The sequence below is a fragment of the Triticum dicoccoides genome, chromosome 2B (assembly GCF_002162155.2).
Source record: "Triticum dicoccoides isolate Atlit2015 ecotype Zavitan chromosome 2B, WEW_v2.0, whole genome shotgun sequence".
NCBI lineage: Eukaryota > Viridiplantae > Streptophyta > Magnoliopsida > Poales > Poaceae > Triticum > Triticum dicoccoides.
This window is the reverse complement of record NC_041383.1, coordinates 645,564,437-645,588,200: the sequence shown is the minus strand read 5'-3', so window position 1 is coordinate 645,588,200 and position 23,764 is coordinate 645,564,437. Positions and strand designations below refer to the sequence as shown.

The 23,764-nt window shown below is 53.9% G+C and overlaps 1 protein-coding gene and 1 long non-coding RNA gene across 2 annotated transcripts; both read right to left on the bottom strand.

The window, feature by feature from the left end:
* Positions 1 to 213: 213 nt before the first annotated feature.
* LOC119368182 (cysteine-rich and transmembrane domain-containing protein WIH2-like) lies at positions 214 to 996 on the bottom strand. The gene is made up of 2 exons (XM_037633504.1): positions 615 to 996; positions 214 to 475 (listed from the first exon to the last, which is right to left on the bottom strand). Exons 1-2 carry the CDS (start codon positions 941 to 943, stop codon positions 430 to 432), a joined length of 375 nt encoding a protein of 124 aa, XP_037489401.1. The 5' UTR covers positions 944 to 996; the 3' UTR covers positions 214 to 429.
* A 20,738-nt stretch (positions 997 to 21,734) lies between these two features.
* On the bottom strand, positions 21,735 to 22,302 carry LOC119368181. Its single transcript, XR_005176553.1, has 2 exons — positions 22,072 to 22,302; positions 21,735 to 21,987 (listed from the first exon to the last, which is right to left on the bottom strand). It is a non-coding gene; the product is annotated as an uncharacterized LOC119368181 (long non-coding RNA).
* Between the last annotated feature and the right edge of the window lie 1,462 nt (positions 22,303 to 23,764).

Sequence of the window (23,764 nt, the reverse complement as noted above, 5' to 3'; positions counted from 1 at the left end):
TCGCTACCGATTTAATTAGCTTTTCCGTATTAGTTTAGTTATTATGTCAGGTAGTGCTTTTATAGTACAGCTCACGGCATTGCTTAAGCTGTAAATATCGAATATTTCCAAGATAGCACGTCTTTATTATGTTTGCCGTTTCTACCTATGGACAAACAAGAGAGGTGTCTGACATTTGGCACCCTTGGCATTGCCGTAGGTTGCTTTGTGACATCCGAGGAACAGCAATTTTTTGTTTCCTCTCTGATCGCAATGGCAAAGACTCAACAGAAAAATATACCGAATGCTGAAAATAACTCGCACATATCCAATATAAAGAAGCAACAAAGCAAATCGACTACTGGTGACTGAGCGACATGGTGATACAGAATTAAGCCAAATCCAAGATGTGAAACGACGATGATGCCGAGCGGCTGTATGTGTGATCGATCAGAGGCACATGTCGAGCAGGCAGCAGCAGCAGATTGCGGCGCAGCTGCACGCAGATCAAAACAAACAAAACATAGAGATGGATCAGACGAACAGCTACTAATACGGGCAATGGAGTTAGGTATGCATGCATGATGCACGACGCAAGTATACGTGTCATCTTAGAGGAGTGGTCTGTGAATTACCATCCTTTCCAGAAGCCGTCACTGCCGCGGCTCTGCGCCTCCGGCGGCGGCGGCGGGGCCTGCTGCTGCTGCGGCGGCGGGTAGTAGTTGGCGGCGACGGGCGGCGGCGCGCCGTACGCCTGCTGCTGCTGCTGCGGGTACGCGCCGCCGTCCTTGGGCTGGTAGTAGTCGGCGGCGACAGGCGGCGGCGCGCCGTACGCCGGCGGAGGGTAGGCCTGCTGCTGCTGCTCCTGGCCCGGAGGAGGGTAGCCGTAACCGTTGCCCGGCGGCGGGTACGGCTGCTGCTGGCCCGGCGGAGGGTACGCGGTGCCCGGCGGCGGGTAGCTCATGGCGTCTCTCTCTCTCTCTCTCGATCGATGCCACCCACGAAACACAAGTGGAGTGCTCTGAACTTCCTTTGTGAGATGTGTTCTTCTGCCGGAGCCCTGCGCTTTATATAGTCCTCTGTGCCGCGAGGCATATGCTGCCAGTGGAGTGCTGCCGGATTAACTAGGATTTGTTTGGACGCGCAATCCAAAGCTGGCACTCATTTACTCGGTACTATACAAATCAGGGGGCGCCGGCCGGTCGCAGCTGCGTGATTAATCGCGTCACATATTAGACGGCTGCTATTTTGGTTCCTCCTCGTCGTCCACAACTTGAAGCCGCTTCCGTCCCTCCTCCTAATTTCGGACTTGTGAAGGCGCGCACTTCTGCTTCCAAAGCTACTCTTTTGGAAATATATTCTAAGCCAACAGGCGTGGCCTGAGAATTTTTCTTCGGCTCACAGACTTAGCCTCTAAGAGCATCTCCAACAGCCGCGGTAAGCGTCGCGCGCAAAAATCCTGTTTACCGCACGCGCTTCGGCTGGTTTAGCGCTGCCGCCAGTGCTGGCTCCAGCAGCCGCGCTATAATGCAGCGCGCGCGCCGCTCCAGCAAAGCTCAAAAATACAGCGCGCGCACCGCACAAACCACATATACATTTCAAAAAAAAAAAGAGCAAAAATGATCAAACAAACAAAATAAATCAACAATAAATAGTTCAATGTTGTTATCATTACAACTCAAACAGATAGTTTATCGTTCAGTACAACAAATAATGCAATAAACACAACAAATAATGCAGAAATCATGATGCTCTTTGTCGTCCATACCATGCCCAGCACTCTTCAATCAGATCATTCTGAAGTTCATTGTGCGTTGCGGGACGCCGAATGGCATGATAGGAGACAATAAAGCGGGCTACCCTTTCAGCCCTCCGTCGCACTTGCACGGGATGTCCCAAGAGTTCATACTGTGAGTAGTCTAAATCTTGGCCACGCTCATTCTCGATGATCATGTTGTGCATGATCACACAAGCATGCATGATGTATCAAAGCATTTGTTGATCCCAAAATCTAGCCGGTTGAAAGATCGAGGATGTCGCCTAGAGGGGGGGGGGGTTGAATATGCGCTTTAAAATAATTACGGTTTAGGCTTGAACAAATGCGGAATAAACCTAGCGGTTAATTTGTCAAGCACAAAACCTACAACAACTAGGCTCACCTATGTGCACCAACAACTTATGCTAAGCAAGATCAACTATGTGATAGCAAGATATATGACAAAGAACAATATGGCTATCACAAAGTAAAGTGCATAAGTAAAGGGGCTCGGGTAAGAGATAATCGAGGCACGCGGAGACGATGATGTATCCCGAAGTTCACACCCTTACGGATGCTAATCTCCGTTTGGAGCGGTGTGGAGGCACAATGCTCCCCAAGAAGGCACTAGGGCCACCGTAATCTCCTCACGCCCTCGCACAATGCAAGATGCCGTGTTTCCACTAAGGAACCCTTGAGGGCGGTCACCGAACCCGTACAAATGGCAACCCTTGGGGGCGGTCACCGAACCCGTACACTTTGGCAACCCTTGGGGGCGGTCACCGGTACCCGTCAAATTGCTCGGGGCGATCTCCACAACCTAATTGGAGACCCCGACGCTTGCCCGGAGCTTTACACCATAATGATTGAGCTCCGAACACCACCAACCGTCTAGGGCGCCCAAGCACCCAAGAGAAACAAACTCAAGGGTACCAAGCACCCAAGAGTAATAAGCTTCTCAACTTGTAACTTCCACGTATCACCATGGAGAACTCAAACCGATGCACCAAATGCAATGGCAAGGGCACACGGAGTGCCCAAGTCCTTCTCTCTCAAATCCCACCGAAGCAACTAATGCTAGGGAGGAAAATGAGAGGAAGAACAAGAAGGAGAACACCAAGAACTCCAAGAACTAGATCCAAGGGGTTCCCCTCACATAGAGGAGAAAGTGATTGGTGGAAATGTGGATCTAGATCTCCTCTTACTTTTCCCTCAAAAACTAGCAAGAATCCATGGAGGGATTGAGAGTTAGCAAGCTCGAAGAAGGTCAACAATGGGGGAAGAACACAAGCTCAAAAGATTGGACTCAATGGGGAAGAAGAACCCCTTTTATAGGAGGGGAGAAAAACCAACCGTTATCCCCTCACTCAGCCCGCACGACGCGGTACTACCGCAGGGAGCTGCGGTACTACCGCGGTTGGCTGCGGTACTACCGCTGCAGGTTGCGGTACTACCGCACGTGTAGCTCTGACCAGATGAAGGCCTGTTGCACAGGGCAATGAGCGGTAGAACCGTCGGAGCGGTACTACCGCGCGCCCCTACGGTACTATCGTAAGGCAGGCAACACTAGGCGCAGAGAAAGCACGGACGTAAAAAATTACTTCCGTACCTACTTCCGCTGAGGGAGGACCTGCGCAAAACTCTGGCACGGTACTACCGCACACGAGGAGCGGTACTACCGCGTAGGGCGCGGATGTAAAAAATTACATCCGCCCCTACTTCCGCTCATGTTGCTAAGCCTGGCCAGAGCCCACGGTACTACCGCGTAGGGCGCGGATGTAAAAAATTACATCCGCCCCTACTACCGCTCGAGCAGTTGCGCCTGGCCGGAGGCCACGGTACTACCGCTCCGGAGAGCGGTACTACCGCATGCCCCAGATCAGCAACACTAGGAGTCCTTCATTTTGCAGAGAAGACAACAGAGGGTAACAATAAAACCAGAACTGCCATAACTTCTGCAAATGAGCTCCGAATTGAGCAAACTCAAGCTTGTTGGATACAAGACAACGAGTAGCATCAAAACAGAGACAGGGGAGGTATGCCTAACAAGAGAGGAGAGAAACCTCCAACAGAGAAGAACCGGCAGAACCTCCAACATCGAAAACATCATAGAAGATGCATGTGAACTCCGTTTTCGATGAACTCGAGCTTGTCATGAAATTGACCAAAAGCTCTAAATCTCGCAAGGAGAAGAACCAAACAAGAACCAATAAAGATGATGCAAGGATGCAATGGTTTGAGCTCTCTACGAACGAACCGATCAAGGCAACTCATCGAGAGCCCCCCTTGATAGTACGGCAGTCGATCCTATAACCCGGTCTCCCACAACTACCATGAGACCGGTAAAATAGAAAACCTATCAAGGGCAAACATTTGCCTTGCACAAGGTCCACTTGAGCTAGATGATGACGATCTACTCCTCCTCAAGATGGACCACCTTTCTTGATTGCGTTGGCTCGATGAAGACTACTTGATTGCTCCCCCATACTCCACTATGGGTGAGCCACTCTTCCGCTCATCTTCACAAGTCCATTGTCACCACAATGGACGGCAAGCTTCAAGCACTTGATCTCTTCGTGATACATCACTTGAACTTGCACACCGTAACCTAACCCCACAAAGAACTCTCACGAAGACCATGGGTTAGCACACAAAGCGTAATGGACAATGCTTACCATACCATGGGATCACTTGATCCCTCGGTACATCTTGTGCGCTTTGTTTGTTGAATCTTTCCAACTCTCTTCATTTGGATGATGTCTTGAAGGTGGACATGAATGATCACACAATCTTATTCTTCAAGACATGCTTGCAATAAGCTCAACACTCACATGACCAATCTTTGGATAATTCCTTACTAGCACCTTGGTCAACTCATAAACTCCTTGAAACCAACACATGGACTTCAAGAAATGCCTATGGACAGATTCTTCAAATACAACTCAATGCAACCATTAGTCCATAGAGAATGTCATCAATTACCAAAACCACACATGGGGGCACCGCATGTCCTTTCACCGGTCCTCTCACAATAGCAAATTTTGCTTGCAAAATCCCAAATGCTCTCTCCACATCTTTTCTAGCCGCCGCCTGAGCATTGTGGAAATCAAGATATTTCTTACCTTCCGGCTTTTTCAACGGCTTCACGAAGGTTTGCCACTTTGGATAGATGTCATCCGCTAGATAATAGCCATAATTGTACGTACGGCCATTTGCTACCAACTGCACAGGTGGCAACTCACCGTTTGCAATCTTATTCATCAGTGGTGACCGGTTGACAACATTTATGTCATTCAGAGATCCAGGCATTCCAAAGAATGCATGCCAAATCCAAGTCTCCTGATCGGCCACCGCTTCAAGGATTATAGTGGAACCCTTTTTTTGGCCATGGAATTGCCCATGCCATGCCTTTGGACAATTCTTCCAACTCCAGTGCATGCAATCTATTGAGCCAAGCATGCCAGGAAAGCCACGCGCTTTGTTCATCGCCAATAGCCTTGCGGCGTCTTCAGCAGTGGGAGATCTCAAATACTCCTCGCCAAACACTTGCACAATTCCCACTGCAAAGCACTTGACACACATGATGGCTTGACTCTCACCCATAGCTAAATGATCATCAACTAGATCAGCCGGGATACCGTATGCCAACATACGCAAAGCGGTTGTCACCTTCAGAAAGGTGCTATGCTCGAGCTCTCCGGCGGCATTCCTCCTTTGCTGGAAAAACCGGTCATGGCTCGCTAGTTTCTCTGCAATGCGCCTGAACAAGTCGGTGCTCATCCTAAACCGGCGACGAAAATACGACTCCGGGTATGTGGGATTCTCCACGAAATAGTTCTTCATCAATCTGTTATGGGCATCAATCCTATCTCTCCAAATTTTCTCTCGACCCATAACCGAACCACCGTACTTCGGTTTTTTATTGATATGCATAGCTAGGATCATTGCAAGATCCTCCTCCTCTTCCATATCAAATTCTTCTTCGGAAGAATCAAACGACGAACTCATCTACAATGTTCAATACTATACTATAAAAACTACAATTCAAAACATGCCCCAAATTCATGAAGTTTGAGCAATGCATACCTTGTAGGCGTTTTGTCAAACACCTTGCGGGCGCGCCGCGGCAGCGAGCGCTCGTGCGCTGTTCCTTGGACGATGGAGACGCGCGAGCGCCGGCGGGACTAGGAGGGGATGGGGCGGAAGTGCGGCGGCGCGGGGATAGGCCGGGGAAGCGCCTGAACGGTCGCCGGGGGGGCACGGGCGATGGCGGCGGCACGGCCGGATGGGGGTGGAAGCGGGAGAGGAAGTGCGAGAGCGAGCGCTCGACTGTGCCGCGCGCTGCAGCGGGCGCCCGAAATACACCGCGAGGGGCAGTGTTTCCGACAGCGCGCCCAACTCGTTTTAGCGCGCGCGCGGTTTTTGCTCGTCCGCTGGAGCGACCCGCCGTGTTGCGCGCGCGCGCTAAAACCGACTAATTTGCAGCGCGGCGCTAGCTGAAGATGCTCTAAGGACCCTGTCGGTGTACTATAGTAGGGGTACCCTACTACCCCGAACTTGTGCACGGGCAGTTGCAGCACCCCGCGGCAAGGCTTGCCGGGCGACCGCCAAGGTCCTCCATGGTTCCCTTGGAGCCACTCAAGAACAAAGTATTCAAGCCAAGGAGACAAGGCCCCGGCAAGAGGAGCTTGCCGGGAAGGTCAACCAAGGCATTCCAAGGAACTTGCCGCGACGCGCCGCGCGTCCCGGCAAGGCAACAAGGCCCCGGCAAGAGGAGCTTGCCGGGAGGACCAACAAAGGCATCTCGAGGCCCGGTGAGCGACAAGCTTCCGGACCCGACAAGACAACGGCCGCGGCAAGGCGCTTGCCGCGGCAAGCGGCCACTCTGTACCCACGCTCCAGCACATCCACCAACGTGTCGCTCTGGGGACCTTTCCAGACGCGCGTGGCGGGAGGCTGTGCAGCCAGCGGTGCGCGGTGGCATGCGAAGCTGACAAGATCGCCATCGTGGCGAACGGTGGCGCCCCTAACGGTCCCTTTCTGCACTGTTTGGGCGACACAGACGGGCATTTAATGCCCTTGTCCCCTGCCGTCAGGGTTAGGTAGGAAACACTGTACAAGTAACTGTGCCAACCACCTCGCTTTTTTACATTTGTACCCTTCTTTGCGTTGCCACCTGTCGGTGACCCCTTGAGCATATAAAAGGAGGCCCATGCGCAACGTAGAGGGGGTTCGGACCCAGAAAAACATTTAGCTCTCTCGAGCAAGAACAGAATAGAATCAGACAAGCAGCAGTAGGAGTATTATCTCTCCGGAGAGCTCCGAAGCTGGGTAAACTGCTCGTGTGCATCGCCTCGATCTGCTCTTCGTGCTACCTCCGCCCCCCGCCGAACCGAAAGGGGCTCGGTCCGCCGGTCCCATAGGTGTTCGTGGATCAGTTTCCCCGACATCTTTGGCACGCCAGGTAGGGGGCGTCGAGATTGCGTGAACCTGATCCGGCGTTCACACGAGCTAGATCTTCATTTTCTTCATCAACATGCCACCGAAGAAGAAGGCTTCGGAGGCAGCTGTTCCATCCGCGTCACTTCCACCACCACTGGAGCAGACGGGTGGTGGAATGGACGCCGGCGGAAGAACGGACGTCGACGAGGAAGCTTATGATGCTGCCAGGTCCAAGGACAAGGCTGCACAAACCTCGGCGACCGAGCATGTTCCACGCCCATCTAAGGAGGCGCAGGACCAACAGCGTCATTGCACTCGCAGTGCCATACGCATGTTAGGCCAAGATGAAGCTGGTGGATCTCGGGGCGTTCAAGACCAGCATGCGCGCCAGCGTGTTGGCACGAGCGAGACACGGTCGCCTGGACGGGATACTGCTCCTTCTGACATAGTTAGAAGTCCGAGCACATCCCGCTCCTCGCGCCATCCGCCACTGCCACCCACCACTCCAGCAGAAGCTTTGGCGCGAGCTCAACTGCTCCTGGATTACCCTCCGACGCCAGACAAGATCGATGAATGGAGGGCCACCATTCAGAGTCTCATCGGCTACGCCAACGGCGACACTCCGCAGCAGTCGAGCGCGTCGCTGCCGCGGCAGGGTTGCCAGGAGCGAGCCGGTGGCGACGAAACTGGTGGGGGTGCAACCACCATGCACTCTCCCTCCCGAAGGCCAAGATCGCCGACTCGTTGGATCCACCTCGACAGCGACTCCACCGCTTCGTCGGATCCACGAGCTCGTCGCGATCAGCGCCAAGTTCTTCACGATCGACAGCAAGAAGACACTCGTACCCGCATCGAGCGCCGAAGAGAAGCGCGACGTCAATCCGACAAGCGCGCTGGGCCCTCTGTTGACATGCACGCGCCAGGGGAACCAGGCGACTTGCCGTACGCGGTAGGTTGCCCTGCGTTCACTCGTGAGCTGCGGCAAGTCCAGTGGCCCAGCACGAAGAACTTCAAGCCAGACGTACCGGAGAAGTACGACGGCAAGACGCATCCGTCGGAGTTCCTCAGCATCTACACCATTGCGGTGCAGGCTGCCGAGGGACGGGACGACAAGATCCTTGCCAACTACTTCCCGCTGGTGCTCAAGCCCAATGTCAGATCCTGGCTCATGCACTTGCCGGACAACTCCATATCCTCCTGGGCAGATCTATGCCATCAGTTTGTCAGCGCCTTTACAGGCGGCCACAAGCCTCATGGCCAAGAGAGTGACCTTCATCTGCTCGCCCAGAAGGAAGGAGAACCCCTGCGCAAGTACATTCAGAGATTCAGCAATGTGCAGCATAACATCCTAGACATCCACCCTGCCGCGGTGATCAGCGCGTTCCATCAGAACGTGCGAAACCGCAGGATGCGGGAGGAGATGGCGATGTGCAAGATCAGAGACGTCAGTGAGCTATATGCCCTGGCCGACAAGTCACGTGCTGAGGAAGGGAGGAGACTCCCCGGAGAGAATATTGGAGCAGGAGGATCTGACAGTGAGGATGCTGCCCCGGCAAAGAAAAACCGGCGGCGAAATAACAGGAAGAAGAAAGGCAAAGAGGTGCTGGTCATTGAGCAGTCCGGCAAGAAGCCCAAAACTGGTAGCTCCGGCAAGGAGGTTGCCGCGGATGTGGCGTTTGCCGACAAGCAGGACGGCACCAACAAACAGTATTGCAAGATCCACCGCACCAAGGGCCACGATCTCCAGAGCTGCAAGAAGGTCGAGCAGCTTGTTGAGCAACAGAAAGCTGAATATGAGCGGCGCGACAAGGAGAAAGCCCAGGAAGGTGCTGGAGGATCCGGCAAGAAACGTCCCGGCCGAGGAGGACGCCGCGGCAAGGCCAAGCAGCGGCAAGGAGACAGACCTCCTCGCGGCCGCGACAAGGATGAAGATGACGACGACGATGAAGACATGGATGATGAGGAGACCGATGAGCAGGAGTTCCAGAAAGCCACAGAGGTCCTGTGCGTTGACGGCGGTGCTTCTCTGCATACTTCGCACCGTCAGCTCAAGCAGTGGGTGCGAGAAGTTAATGCAGCAGAACCACCCGTTGAGTCACGCAGGCCTCTAAAATGGTCCAGCACGCCTATCATCTTTGATATTGAGGACCACCCTGATCGCATAACTGCGGTCGGGTGCTTGCCGATGTTGGTCTCACCAACTATCCGCAACCTTAAGGTCACTAAGATGTTAGTTGACGGCGGGGCCGGCTTGAACCTGATCTCCTCCGCGGTGCTCCAGAAACTCCAGATCCCTGACAGCGAGCTCGAAGAAACCGGCACATTTCAAGGAATCAACCCGGGAAGGAGCAAGCCGAAGGGAAAGATCACGTTGCCGGTAACATTTGGCAGCGAGCTCAACTTCAGGACTGAGAGGGTCACTTTTGATGTTGCCGACTTTTCATTGCCTTACAATGGAATCCTTGGCCGTCCAGCATTGGCCAAGTTCATGGCAGCCTCTCACTATGCATACAACGTACTGAAGATGCCAGGCCCGATAAGCGTCATCTCTGTCCCTGATGACAAGAAAGATGCCCTTATCTGCGCCGACAAGATTTACCGGGAAGCAGCAGCCGCAACAGATCGCGAATCACTTGCCACTGAAGCTCCCGGGGGGAAGAAGAAGACCAAGTCCGGCAAGAGTTCTGATGCCCACTCCGGCAAGTGCACCTCTTCGGAGTGCTGCGCTACCGTCGAGGATGCACCATCGAGCTCCACCGGCAAGTGTAAGAAGGCAATGGCAGCTCCACCAGAGACCAAGAAGGTGCCCGCCAAGGAGGACGGCACTGGTGGTACTTTCACCATCAGTGCCACTCTCGACCCCAAATAGGAAAGCGCGCTCGTTGCTTTCCTGCGGGCGAATGTCGACGTGTTTGCGTGGCAACCGTCTGACATCCCCGGTGTTCCCAGGAAAGTAATTGAGCACCACCTTGCCGTCTGTCCTCATGCGCGACCCGTCAAGCAAAAAGTCAGGAAACAAGCAGTGGAGCGCCAAGAATTCATTGCAGAAGAAATCAAGAAGTTGGAAGCAGCAGGCCTTGTCAGAGGAGTGCTCCATCCTACGTGGTTGGCCAATCCTGTAGTCATGCGCAAGGCTAGCGGAAAATGGAGGCTTTGTATCGACTTCACTGATGTCAATAAAGCTTGTCCTAAAGACCCATTTCCCTTGCCGCGCATTGATCAGATTGTTGACTCCACGGCCGGATGTGATTTGCTTTCATTTCTTGATGCATACTCAGGATACCATCAGATCTTCATGGCAGAAGAGGATGAGGAGAAGACCGCGTTCATCACCCCGTGTGGCACGTACTGTTTCGTACGGATGCCTTTCGGTTTGAAGAATGCTGGTTCGACATTTGCAAGGGTTGTCCATCACGCTTTTGAGCCACGAATGCACAGAAATGTGGAAGCTTACATGGATGACATAGTGGTCAAGAGCAAGGACAAGGCAACTCTGGTCCAAGATTTGGACGAAACATTTGCAAATCTGCGCAAGATCAACCTCAAGCTTAACCCCGAGAAGTGCGTGTTTGGAGTCCCTTCCGACAAGCTTCTCGGGTTCTTCGTGTCTCAGCGCGGAATTGAAGCCAATCCCGACAAGATCAAGGCCATTGAGAGGATTGAAGCACCGAAGCGCGTCAAGGATGCACGAAGGCTTGCCGGTTGCGTGGCTGCTCTCAGCAGGTTTATCTCTAGATCTGCTGAGCGCACCCTGCCGTTTTTCAAAATATTGAAAAAGGCAGGTCCAATGAAATGGACTCCGGAAGCGGAGGCTGCGCTGCAGGACTTGAAGAGATACCTGTCCTCCACTCCAACACTTGTCGCACCTAAGCCACAAGAGAAGTTGCTGCTGTATATAGCGGCAACCAATCAAGTGGTTAGTGCTGCGTTAGTGGCGGAGAGGAAGGCAGATGATGAGCCAGCAACCACGGCAGATGCATCCAGCGACAAGCAGGGGGCTTCGCCGACAAGCTCTGGTCCCGACAAGGATGGATCTGCGCAGGAGCATGATAAGGTGCAGAAGAGAATGGTGCAGCGCCCAGTTTACTTTGTCAGTTCCCTTCTGCAGGGGGCTAGGTCAAGGTACTCTGGTCTGCAGAAATTGCTTTTCGGCCTTCTCATGGCCTCGAGAAAGCTGCGCCATTACTTCCAAGCACACGAGATCACAGTTGTCACTCGCTTTCCGCTAAAGAGGATACTGCAAAATCCCGAAGCAACAGGCAGGATTGTCGAGTGGGCACTGGAACTGTCAAGCTTTGGCCTCAAGTTTGAGAGCACTTCAACTATCCAAAGCAGAGCATTGGCAGAATTCATAGCAGAGTGGACGCCAACACCAGATGAAGAAATCCCAGAGACGAGCATTCCCGTCAAAGAAGCAAGCAAAGAGTGGCTGATGTACTTTGATGGTGCCTTCTCGCTGCAAGGCGCCGGTGCCGGCGTGCTACTTGTTGCACCCACCGGAGAGCACCTCAAGTACGTGGTCCAGATGCACTTTCCCAAGGAGCAAGCAACGAACAATACTGCAGAGTATGAAGGGCTGCTTGCCGGTCTCAGGATCGCGGCAGACCTTGGGATCAAGAAGCTCATTGTCAGGGGTGACTCACAGCTTGTCGTCCGCCAAGTGAACAAGAATTACCAGAGTCCATTGATGGAAGCTTACGTTGATGAAGTGAGGAAGCTAGAGGAGCACTTTGACGGCCTGCAAATGGAACATGTTCCAAGAGCTCAGAATGACATTGCTGATGGCCTGTCGAAGTGCGCCGCACTAAAGTTGCCTGTGGAACCAGGGATCTTTGTGCTCAAGCTGACTCAACCGTCTGTAACACCATCAACTAAACAGAGCAAGAAGAGGAAGTTGATTTCTGGTGACTACTTTCCGGCAGAGCTCCCCGAAGCCGCCGCCAAGAAGGTCCCCAAGATCAACGCCAAGGATGCTGAGGAGCAGTCTGCTCCGACAAACCCTAGGGTTTGTTCCGTTGAAGCAGACGCTCCCGACAAGTTTTGCTCCGGCAAGCTTGCCGGGGAACATCAAGCTCCGGCTGAGCCGCAGGTTCTTGCCGTAGAAGTAGATGTTCCCGCAGCAGCAGATGCGCCTTTAGTCCTTGTTGTCGAGCCGCAAGCTCCAACATGGGCACAGCAGATTGTCCATTTCCTTCAGACAGGAGAACTTCCCGAAGAGCAAGAAGAAGCGGAAAGAGTAGCCCGGCAGTCAAGTATGTACCAGTTTGTTGACAACACACTGTACAGAAGGAGACTCAACGGTGTGAAATTGAAGTGTATTTGCCGGGAAGACGGACAAAAGCTGTTGGCAGAGATACATGGAGGCATATGTGGCCACCACATTGGCGCAAGAGCACTTGCCAGCAAAGCGTTCCGGCAAGGTTTCTTTTGGCCAACAGCCCTCCAGGATGCAACTGCACAAGTAACCAAGTGTGAAGCGTGCCAGTTCCATTCCAAGCAGATACACCAGCCAGCTCAAGCTCTCCAGATGATCCCTTTATCCTGGCCATTTTCGGTCTTGGGGCTCGACATCCTCGGCCCTTTTCCCTGAGCTGTCGGGGGCTTTGAATACTTGTACGTCGCAATTGACAAGTTCACAAAATGGCCGGAAGTGGAACCAGTGAGGAAGGTGACAGCACAGTCAGAAGTCAAGTTCTTCAGGTCGATTGTTTGTCGTTTCGGGATCCCTAACAGGATCATCACCGACAACAGCACGCAATTCACGAGCCGCACCTTCATGCAATACGTCCAAGATCTTGGCGCCAAGGTCTGCTTCGCTTCTGTTGCTCATCCGAGAAGCAACGATCAAGCGGAAAGGGCAAATGCTGAAGTGCTGCACGGGCTCAAGACCAGGACTTTCGACAGGCTACGCAAGTGTGGAAGAAACTGGATCGAGGAGCTGCCGGTGGTTCTTTGGTCGATCAGGACGACGCCAAATCGAGCCACTGGCTAGACACCTTTCGCTCTAGTCTATGGAGCAAAGGAAGTTCTCCCCATGGAACTCGTATACGGGTCAGCTCGAGTGCTCGCTTATGATGAGTTTGAGCAAGAGCAGCTGCGACAAGATGACGCGCTGCTCCTTGAGGAGGATCGTCTTCAGGCTGCTATACGAGCTGCTCGATACCAGCAAGCTTTGCACCGCTACCATAGCCGCAAAGTTAATGCCAGAAGCTTCGAGGAAGGCGACCTTGTTCTTCGGCGCGTTCAGTCTGCCAAGAATTCCAACAAGTTGACGCCAAAGTGGGAAGGCCCTTACCGGGTGAAACGAGTCACTAGGCCTGGCGCTGTCCGCCTTGAGACCGAAGATGGCACTCCGGTGAGCAACTCCTGGAACATTGAGCATCTTCGTAAGTTTTACCCGTAGGGCGCGGTTGCCGGAACCCGTTCCGGCAACCACCTTTTGTACGAGTCTTGCCGATGTTGCATGTAATCCTTTGTACAAAGCCGGGCGCAGACCCCGTGCATAAGTAAAGCTCATGTGCTCCGCACACCTTGTCAATTTCATGCATTATTTTCTTTCTTGCATGCGTTATCTGACACTTTGTGTAGCACCTTCCCCCGGTAAGCAATAACGAGCCGGAAGGCACAATATCTTTATTTTTCTCTTCTTTCTTTTTCTCAACAAGGGAAAGGAAGGTTCCCTCGCACACAAGTTTGCCGGGGGGAAAGGAGAAGATAATGATGTGGACCAGGCATCGTTCAAACAAGAAATGATGTGGACCATGCATCGTTCAAGCGAGATTCGCCTTGCCGGAAAGCAAACGACAGAAAAGCTAAGTTGCCAAAGTTTGAGCAATTGGTTTTTAAATTTTTAAGTTATCTTCCTCGAACGACCGTGCTTTGTATGGAAAACCTGTGCGCGGAGGAACCAACTCGTAGCTAGTTGCGCCCTTACTTTGTTTCAAGTCCGCTCAACAACTTAAGTGTGCTGCAACCAGTCGCGACAAGGTTTCTTGTCGGAAGCGGCACCGCCAGCAGGTTGCTGACGTCCCGCACTCAGCGCTCGCGGCTCGGGTGCCTGCGCCGACAAGTTCCCTAAAAGCGTAGGGTAAAAACATACAAAGGAAGGAATCTAGTAAAGGAAATAACGTAGAAATTGATACCAGAGATAAAGTTATATTACAGAATAACTTGTCGCAGCTCTAACAGATTGTTCTCATGACATGATTAGCAGCGACAAGGAAAAAGATGAAACGGGCGGCCTAGTCTACGCGATCGCCCTCAACCCTCTTGATCTCGCTCACCTTGTCTGCAATGGGTGCGACAAGGGCCTTGAGCGCGTCCGGATCGGCGTCAGGCGGCAAGGACCTGAGCACGTTGGTGAGGTTGAGGCCTGGATTGCGGAAGGCCACCTTCATCAACACCTTCTGGAGAGCCCCCGCGCAGATCTTGCGTGACTCATCGGCCAGCTGCTTTGGGATCCTCTCCCGGAGTCGCTGGAGTGCCGTCGCCACGCCCTTGAAGAACAGGCTGAGCTTGGCGCTGGGTTGGAGATGCTCGTCGGAAGGATACCCGAAATCCTCCATCCCCAGCTGCGCCAGCTCCCCGTCGATGACCGCGGCGATATTCACCAGACCCTCGGTCCAGTGCTCCACCGTCTCCCTAAATGAGTTCTGGGTAACGGTGATGCTCGCCAGCAGCGCCTTGTCGGCCTTGATCTTCTCCGACAAGGTCACCTCTCGCTCCTTGGCGGCGTCCAGCGTCTGAGTCAGCGTAGCCAGCTTCAACTTGAGATCCGCGTTGGAGTCCTTGGTGGCGCTGAGCTCCTTGTTCCTCTCAGCGAGGAGACCTTGCAGCTCACCATGGGCGGCAACATCCTTCTCGCGCTCACTCTTGAGCGCGGCAAGCTCCTCGCCGCTCTTCCGGATATTGGCCTCCAGCTGTGCCACCTTCGCCTCCAGCTCTTTCTTGGCGGCTTCTGCAGCTGCGGCTGCGTCCTTTGCTTCCTTGAGCGCCCCGCCAATCGCTTGCTCGTGCTCGGCAAGCTCCTCCTTGTAGCTATCAAGGTTGGCCTTCCGCTGCACCAACTCGCCTTCTCGCGCGGACTGCTTCTCGGCAGCAAGCCTTTGTTCCTCCTCAGCTTCGGCCTTCTCGAGAAGGAAGGCTGTACGCTCCTCATCGAGTCGCTCCCGCTCCTGTGCCAGGGACCGGAGAGCTTCTTGATTGAGGCCCCGGAGCTCCTCCGCGCGTTTCTCCATATCGACTCCCGCCTTCGCGAGAAGCGCTTCCCGGGAAGCCAGCTTGGCTTGTCGTGCGCGGTAGAGTGACAGCAGCTTCCGCAGTAGCTGCTCCTCCTCAGGCTCGCCACTGTTGCTGCTTGGTGCATCGACCAATGACAGCCCGGCGGAGGCGAGCACCTCCTCGTCAAAAGCTTCTCCTTCGATCGGCGCCCTGGAGCTCGACGCCCAGGGAAGCTTGATGAAGATACCGTCGCCGGCCTTCAAGTAGGCGCCGGGCTGGGGCTCTTCGGAGCCTAGCTCCGCGGCAGCGGCAGAGGGATCGGCGGTCGGCGCAGCGCCTGGCGCTCCTGCGGCCTCAGGGCCGTCAGTGCGATCACCCGACCCCTCGCCTGCTTCTGCAGCGGCAGCCTTGGCGGCCTCTTCGCCGGCGGGCTCATCAGCACCGGCCCCTTCTTCGTGGGCGGCGGCGTCGTCGTTGCTGCCACGCGCGCCTTCCTCGCCGGCGTCCTCAGTCTCCATTGGCTCCGCAGTATATGGATCTGAGGAACGAAGAAGGAAGAGAAGTCAAGCAAATGTGTAAGAAGAAATTCAGAAGAAGAAGAACCCAAGGGAAGTTTTCAGGCAAGAAGATTACCTGTACTAGGATCCGCAGCCGCAGTCTCAGCCGCCGGAGGATCACTGGTGCCGTCCCTTGCCGGAGAACTGTCCCTTGCCGGGGAATTCTCCCTTGCCGGAGAGCGCTCCCTTGCCGGGGACTCCTCCCTTGGCGGCGTAGTCGAAGCAGATGGCACTTTGGGGGCGGCTTCCGGGCCCTCCTGGTGAGGCTGTTCTGCTCCTACACAAATCAACAAGCAAGATATTAGTAAAGAAAAGAGCACTCATGCGCGCCCGACAGCAGAAAGTGAACTATAAACTTACGCTGGGGGCTGCGCTGGGGGCTGCGCTGGGGGCTGCTTTGGGGAGTAGTTGCCGGGTCCGTCAAGGTGGTCTCAGACACACCACCTGCTGACGCGGTGGGATCGTCTTCGATGACAATCACCGAGGCCTTGGCTCTCTTCGCCGCTCTCTGGGCCAGCTTCCTGAAAAGGAATGGATTCAGATCGAAGCAAGTCAGATACAAGACAAAAACAGCAAGAATCGAAGAACTACAAAAGCACCAAAGAAGCTTACTCCTCTTCCTCCTCGTCGGAGCTGAGCACGAAGAGATCGAAGTCCGGCTCCCCTCCGGTGCGGCGAGGCGGAGGAGTAGGATCCCTTGCCACAGGGGCTGTGGCGGTGGACCGGGAAGACCCCGCTCCAGTTGCCGCAGCAGCGTGAGGCGCTCCCGCGGCAACATTGCTTGCCACGGTAAAGCGTGTCGCACGGCTTGGCGGCTTTTGGCCCGTTTGCCGCCCCGCTACGTCCCCGGCCCTGCGGAGACGCCTTCTTGGCGGGGCCGGGGGCTCCGCCTGCGGCAAGCTGTCTGAAGGCTCGGGCTCTTCCTCGCTGGCCTCGCTCGGCTCAGCTTCAGGGCCGGCAAGATCTTCCTCGCCAGCAAACTCCGCGTGTTCGGCAAGATCTGCCGCCTCTGCTGCCTCCGCCTCCTCCAAGGTGAACCCGAACGCGCCCGCGGCAGCTGCTGCCGCAGCCTCTTCCGCCCTCGTGGCGATGCACTGCAGCTCCGTGTCGGTAGTGTCGCGGGTGAGACTATTCTGTTCGTCGGCGTGGACCGGCACTTCTACCAAGTAGTCGAAGAACGCTTGTACGACGTCATCCGCAGGTTCTTGCCAGGTTGGGGCGATTCCGTGCGAATCGCACAACGGCATCATCGCGCGGATCCGGTCAAGCGACGAATTGTTGCACAACGGAACGACATTCCGCGGCAACATAAATGGGTGCTGAGGGTCACGCTTGAACAGCTCCAGGAGCATCGCATCCAGCTCCAGGACGGTGAAGTTGAAGTTGAGGCCCGGGCACAGCCTCATGATGTCCGCCGAGTTCTTGAACTCCCAGGCAGGTCTCCCTCTCTCCTGTTGGGGAGCGATGCGGCGGCGAAGGAAATCTGCGCCTACAGCGCCTACAGTGAGCCTGGCAAGCCTGAGGCGAAGAATCCTGGTGATGGCGATCTTCAGCCTGTCGTCTTCCGGAGCCACGTTGCTCCAATCGTTGCCGCGTACTATTGGGGCTTGGCGTACGGCAGTGAAGGGCTGCGGGTTCTCCTCGACGATCCAGCACCACTCCGCTCTCCACTCCTCCCACTTGCTGCGGAGCTCACCCTCCAGATACGCCTCCTTCTTGCCGACTCTCGAGATCCAGGCGATCCCTCCGGCAAGCGGCTCTCCTCTCTCGACCCGAGGCATGAAGAAATGGCGGAAAAGGGCTACGTTTGGGTGGACTCCGACAAAGTTTTCGCACAGATGTGCGAAAACCGCCATGGTCAGAACGGCGTTGGGGGTGAAATCAAGGAGGCGGAGTCCGTAGGTGTTCATAATGTCGCAGAAGAACTCCGAGAAGGGCGGGCAGAGCCCGCAATAGAAGAACAACGCGAAGAAGGGGTACCCATTTGGAGCCAGCCTCGAAGCGGTGGCCGGAAGTACCCTCGTGCGCGGATGCGCCCGCGTCTCCGTCGACCAGAAGAGGTAGTAGTACTCCCTCAGCTCCTGCGCACTGAGCTGAGGGGGGAAGAGGGCCCGCTCCTTCCGCAGCGCCGCGAGCCGCTGCGCCTCGGCCGATTTCACGCCCTTCCCCTTGTCGGCTTTTGGAGCCATGGCGGAGGTGGTGGGGAAGATCGGCGGCGTTGGTGGCGCCGGTGGCAATGGGGGGCGGAGCGCTGCTCTCTTTCGGCCTTGAGAAGAAGGGGGGAGTGGCGGAGATTTTGGAGAATGGAGTAACAACCGGCGAAGTGGGGAAACTGCCCCTGTTTCCCCTGCTTATAAAGAGGGAGGGGGCGGACGTTTCTCCCTTCCGAATAAAGAAACCACCCACGATCTCCCCCATGATGCCGCAGTCAGCGCGTGCCGTTGGGGGGGAGGCGCGGTGGATATGGAGTAAGATTCGGCATTGCCCAGGCCGCGTGTGCCCGTGCCCTGTTTTGGGCCTGGCCCAACAGCGCTCGGCACCGTGTGTGGCCCAGGCCCGGGGGCTCCTGTCGGTGTACTAGAGTAAGGGTACCATACTACCCCGAACTTGTGCACGGGCAGTTGCAGCACCCCGCGGCAAGGCTTGCCGGGTGACCGCCAAGGTCCTCCGTGGTTCCCTTGGAGCCACTCAAGAACAAAGTATTCAAGCCAAGGTGACAAGGCCCCGGCAAGAGGAGCTTGCCGGGAAGGCCAACCAAGGCATTCCAAGGAACTTGCCGCGACGCGCCGCGCGTCCCGGCAAGGCAACAAGGCCCCGGCAAGAGGAGCTTGCCGGGAGGACCAACAAAGGCATCTCGAGGCCCGGTGAGCGGCAAGCTTCCGGACCCGACAAGACAACGGCCGCGGCAAGGCGCTTGCCGCGGCAAGCGGCCACTCTGTACCCATGCTCCAGCACATCCACCAACGTGTCGCTCTGGGGGCCTTTCCTGACGCGCGTGGCGGGAGCTGTGCAGCCAGCGGTGCGCGGTGGCATGCGAAGCTGATAAGATCGCCATCGTGGCGAACGGTGGCGCCCCTAACGGTCCCTTTCTGCACTGTTTGGGCGACACAGACGGGCATTTAATGCCCTTGTCCCCTGCCGTCAGGGTTAGGTAGGAAACACTGTACAAGTAACTGTGCCAACCACCTCACTTTTTTACATTTGTACCCTTCTCTGCGTTGCCACCTGTCGGAGGCCCATGCGCAACGTAGAGGGGGTTCGGACCCAGAAAAACATTTAGCTCTCTCGAGCAAGAACAGAATAGAATCAGACAAGCAGCAATAGGAGTATTATCTCTTCGAAGAGCTCCGAAGCTGGGTAAACTGCTCGTGTGCATCGCCTCGATCTGCTCTTCGTGCTACCTCCGCCCCCCGCCGAACCGAAAGGGGCTCGGTCCGCCGGTCCCATAGGTGTTCGTGGATCAGTTTCCCCAACAGACCCGTTTGGTCGGAGCGGGACACGGTTCATCTTCCCCGGCCGCGTCCTTCGGCTCAACAGCGTCGGCTTGTGCAGAGTATGCGGGTGTCTCGAGTGTGGTGTGCATATGGCGACTTGTGGCGGCACTCTTCTTCTTCAATCACGTTGGAGGCAGAGGCACCGTCAGGACATAGTGGACTTGGAGATGATCCCCGGTCAACATGCCACAATGACTCGCTTCAGTACGAGCGTTTGATTGTGCGCCGAAGAACATAGGATTATACACATTAGGTTGTAGTGATGAAATTTTTACTATGAAAACTAGTACTAATGGATCTTCAGGCAAAATATTTATGAATTGCAATCCTACAAATCAGCCAAGTTATGTATGAAAAAATCCTAAGGATTAGAATGCGCCAAATTTCCTTTACAAATCCTTTGAATTGAAGATGCCCTGTATCCTATGGAAAATTTTCATGGACTGTAATACTACGTATTAAACAACCCCACATAGGAAAAAATCCCGATGATTAGAATCCTCCGAAATTCCTTTAGAAATTCTTCAAATCAAATGGGTCCTTAACCTATGGAGGATTAGTTACATATTGAGCCTCTTTTGATTCAAAGGAAAAAGTGAAGGAAACACATAGGAATAAGAAACACGCAGGGCTCCTTTGTTACAAAGGAATGTACCAAAAAAATATGTACATGTTTCTTTGATGTTAGTTTCAGAAAGAAAAACGCAAGAGTTTTACAATTGCACGAAGAACGAAATTGAGATTCTTTTTACAATTGAGATTCTTTTACAGTTGCATGAAGAACGAAATTGAGATTCTTAATGGCGTAATAAACATGTTAATTATACCTTTCCATGTGGTTTGACTTTGACTTGACTATTTATTAGGATTCATGTGTTTTTCCTATTCCTTTGAACCAAATACCCAATCCTGTGAAATTCTATGTTTTTCAATCCTCTATTTTACACATGCATTTTTTCCCTTTCCTGCATTTCTTTTTATATCTTGTGAACCAATGGAGGCTTGGATCTACAAATTGACGTGCCCTCTTCCCCTAACGCTCCCTTTTCTCCACACTGGGCCTCTCAGATTTTCACCGTGAACCAATCACTTCATCATGTTAATCAAATCCGCGATTTCTTTTCCATAGGTGTGAGATTACTTGTGTGAAATAGGAAAACACGATGTATTCCTATTCTCTACTTCTTTTTATTACACAACAAATCTTTATGCCTAATCTCATGCACAAATCACGAGGAAGCAACCAACTGTAGATACATACTACCTCTGACCGGATTTATTAGTCCGCTTGTATTTTGGGTCAATTTTTGACCTTCGATTGAACTATAAAAAATAAGTCATATACCACAAAGATAGTATCATTGAAAGCCACTTTCGAATATGAATCCAACCATATAACTTTTATGACAAATAACTTATATTTGTTAGTCAAATCTACGGTCAAACTTAGATACAAAATATGAAGAGGACCTATAAACCCAGACAGAGGTAGTACATACTTAGGTATAGCGCATATTAAAAAAAAAAATCCTCTTTCAAGCAAACTGCTCCACTACTAGATGTTGTGTTAAGACAATTATCAGATAACATGCCTCCCAATTGAAATAGGTCAAATTTAGAGTTCTGTAACAGGTGAAGTTCAATATTTTAAGGTGGGGTCCAATATGTTCTTTTGGATGAGGACAATAATTCTTGACATTGCCTACATTGTGTCTCCGAAATACGGAGTAGCTAGCTGGTCAAATTTGACGATCCACTCATAGTTGACATTCAACACTCACCATGGGCCATGACCCGCCACGGAGCAAGTTAACTTGCAATCACTTATCTTAAGCCAATGCTTGGCGATATTTTTATCCTACCGGCCAGCTCCCTAGCCTTTCCATCGACTCAATTCCAACATAAAAACCCCATGCAACATGTTTGCCGTGAGACAGCATTTTTCATTCTGAACACGTGCATGTGGTATACAAAATTACTGTATGTGCCAACAAAAATTAAAAAATTAACCCTTTGCAACAAATAATTGGAGAAATTGCGACATATGCAACAAGCAAATCATCGGAAGTAACATATGCAATAAAATAACAACACAAAACACTTCTGGAGCATGAACCAAATCACTCGAACAGACAATCAGAATCCTCTGAATGTCGCCTGGAATCCTGGTACACTGGTGTTACGTGTAATTCGTAGCCAACGAAATGAAGAGACCAAGGACTCTGTCGATAACAGTATCAATGATACAGTATGAGGCCAAAACCAAGATGCAAAATTAACTAGTAATTTAAACTAAAACGTCATTTATTTCCGAACGGAGGTAGTAGTACACCGTCATACAAATCTCGATCCGAACAGCACAAATAGTACGTACGATAAACCGCAAAAAAAAAAAATTACTACGTACGATAGAAACAAACTATATATGAGCAGCTCTTAGTAGATGTAGATCATCGTAGGATTGCATGGTGTTGGCGGTACGAACTCTTGTGATCAGCAGCACGTGTCGAGCAGACAGCAGCAGCAAATCGCAGCACAACTGCAGATGAAAACGGACCACGTCAGATTAGAAGAAATCAAAACAGAAAAGCAGTGGGTAATCTTAACGATCGAGTGGCCGTACCATCCTTTCCAGAAGCCGTCGCCGCTGTCCTCCGGTTCCGGCGGCGGGGCCTGCTGCTGCTGGTAGTAGGCGGCGACAGGCGGCGGAGCGCCGTACGCCGGCGGCGGGTAGGCCTCCTGGCCTGGCTGCGGGTAAGCGGTGCCCGGTGGCGGGTAGCTCATGGTCGAAATCGCACAGAGAAACGCAACAGTAGAACTAGTGCAGTGGCGATTGCTGTGCAGGTGCTCTCTGCTCTCGAGTTTGTGATGCTCTTCTACTGGAGCATTGCGACCCTTTATATAGTGATTGACACCACGATGGCGATATTCCTTAGCCGCGTAAACCTAAGGCGGTTGCACACATACCCAAATTTCAAAGGGTCGCAGGTCCGGCGATCACACGGATGCATCGATTCGCGCACGGCGGCGACGGCGGGTTTCATTTACTCTGGTAACGCGTCGTTGAAAGGCGTCACTCAGGAGAGACATCGGTCCACATTTGCGTGTGTTCACGCACTCCACGCCTCCACCGAACGTCGGCTAGCTAGCTGATTCCCATTTGGATGTGTGCTGGACTGGACTCGGTTCCTTCGGGTTCTGCGCCGCCGTTTCGAACTGGTCCACCGTTGAGACGGTACGTTCCAAACGAATCGCGTTTCATAGCTGGCGAGGTTTGATTTATGTTTCGAGTTTGTAGAAATTTTCTCTGAAATTTCATACTACCTTGTGTGGCGTGAGCTACCGTGCCGCTCCAGGGCGTCACCGGGGCGCCCCAGCCCTAAACCAGCGGCCACCTCCTCCCCTCTCCTCTCCCGCCGCCGCCGGCATGCGCCGCCGGGCTAAGCCCGTGTGGTGCCGGCGGGAGGGGAACTGCTCTCTGGCGGCGGCCGTCTCCCCTGGCGTCGCGGAGCTGTGGGCGGGCACGGCCAGGTGCGGATTTGGCGAGGCGACAAGCGGTGCCTGCGGTACGCATGGGATGGTGGTGCTCGGCTCGGTAGCGTCTCGGTGGTGCTCCGGCAGCTCCTCGCGTTGTGGATCCGGCGGATGGCGGCGGCTTGGTAGCTCTTGGCGCGTGGATCCGGCAGTTGGGGTGGCGGCTGGCGGCTTCTGCCTGTTCGGCGGCGCCCTCTTGGCGGTGCAGCGGCTGCTGCGGGCTGCGGGCTGCCTGGGCTTCGGCCCGGCAGCTCTGCGCTGCGGGATGGGACGGGGTGGCGCCCCCCATCCTGGCTTGGTGCCGTAAATCTGGCCGGCTTGCTAGCCCGACGGCCTTGTCCGTTCGGTGACTGCAAGCGGCTGGGGTTCCGCCGTGAGGCTAGATGGTGATCCGGTTGCGGTCGGATCTGGCCCGGCATGCTGCCGGCGAGGTACGTGGTGGCTCCCGTACGACGACATCGCGGTTGCTGCGTGGGAGGCGAGCGGGTCAGCGGATTGCGACGCGTGGGGGTGGTGTTCGAGATGCTCCGAGTGAAGACCTGCCCGGTTGTTGCTGGCCGGCAGCGGCGGCGCCCGTTGTTCCCCTCTTTGGAGGCGCTGCAATGGAGATCTGCGACCTCCTACCCTTGGTTCAAGATCATCAGGCAAATGCCGAAGGCCCGACGTCGGGTCGGGTGAGGGAGACCTGGTTTCGGGGGTCCTTGATGACCCACAAGTGTAGGGGATCTATCATAGTCCTTTCGATAAGTAAGAGTGTCGAACCCAACGAGGAGCAGAAGGAA

Coding starts and splice junctions, on each gene's coding strand:
- LOC119368182 (XM_037633504.1), bottom strand. CDS start 943: ATGAGCTACCCGCCGCCGGGCACCGCGTACCCTCCGCCGGGCCAGCAG. Junction 476..614: donor GACGGCTTCTGGAAAGGATG/GTAATTCACAGA, acceptor ATCTGCGTGCAG/CTGCGCCGCAATCTGCTGCT.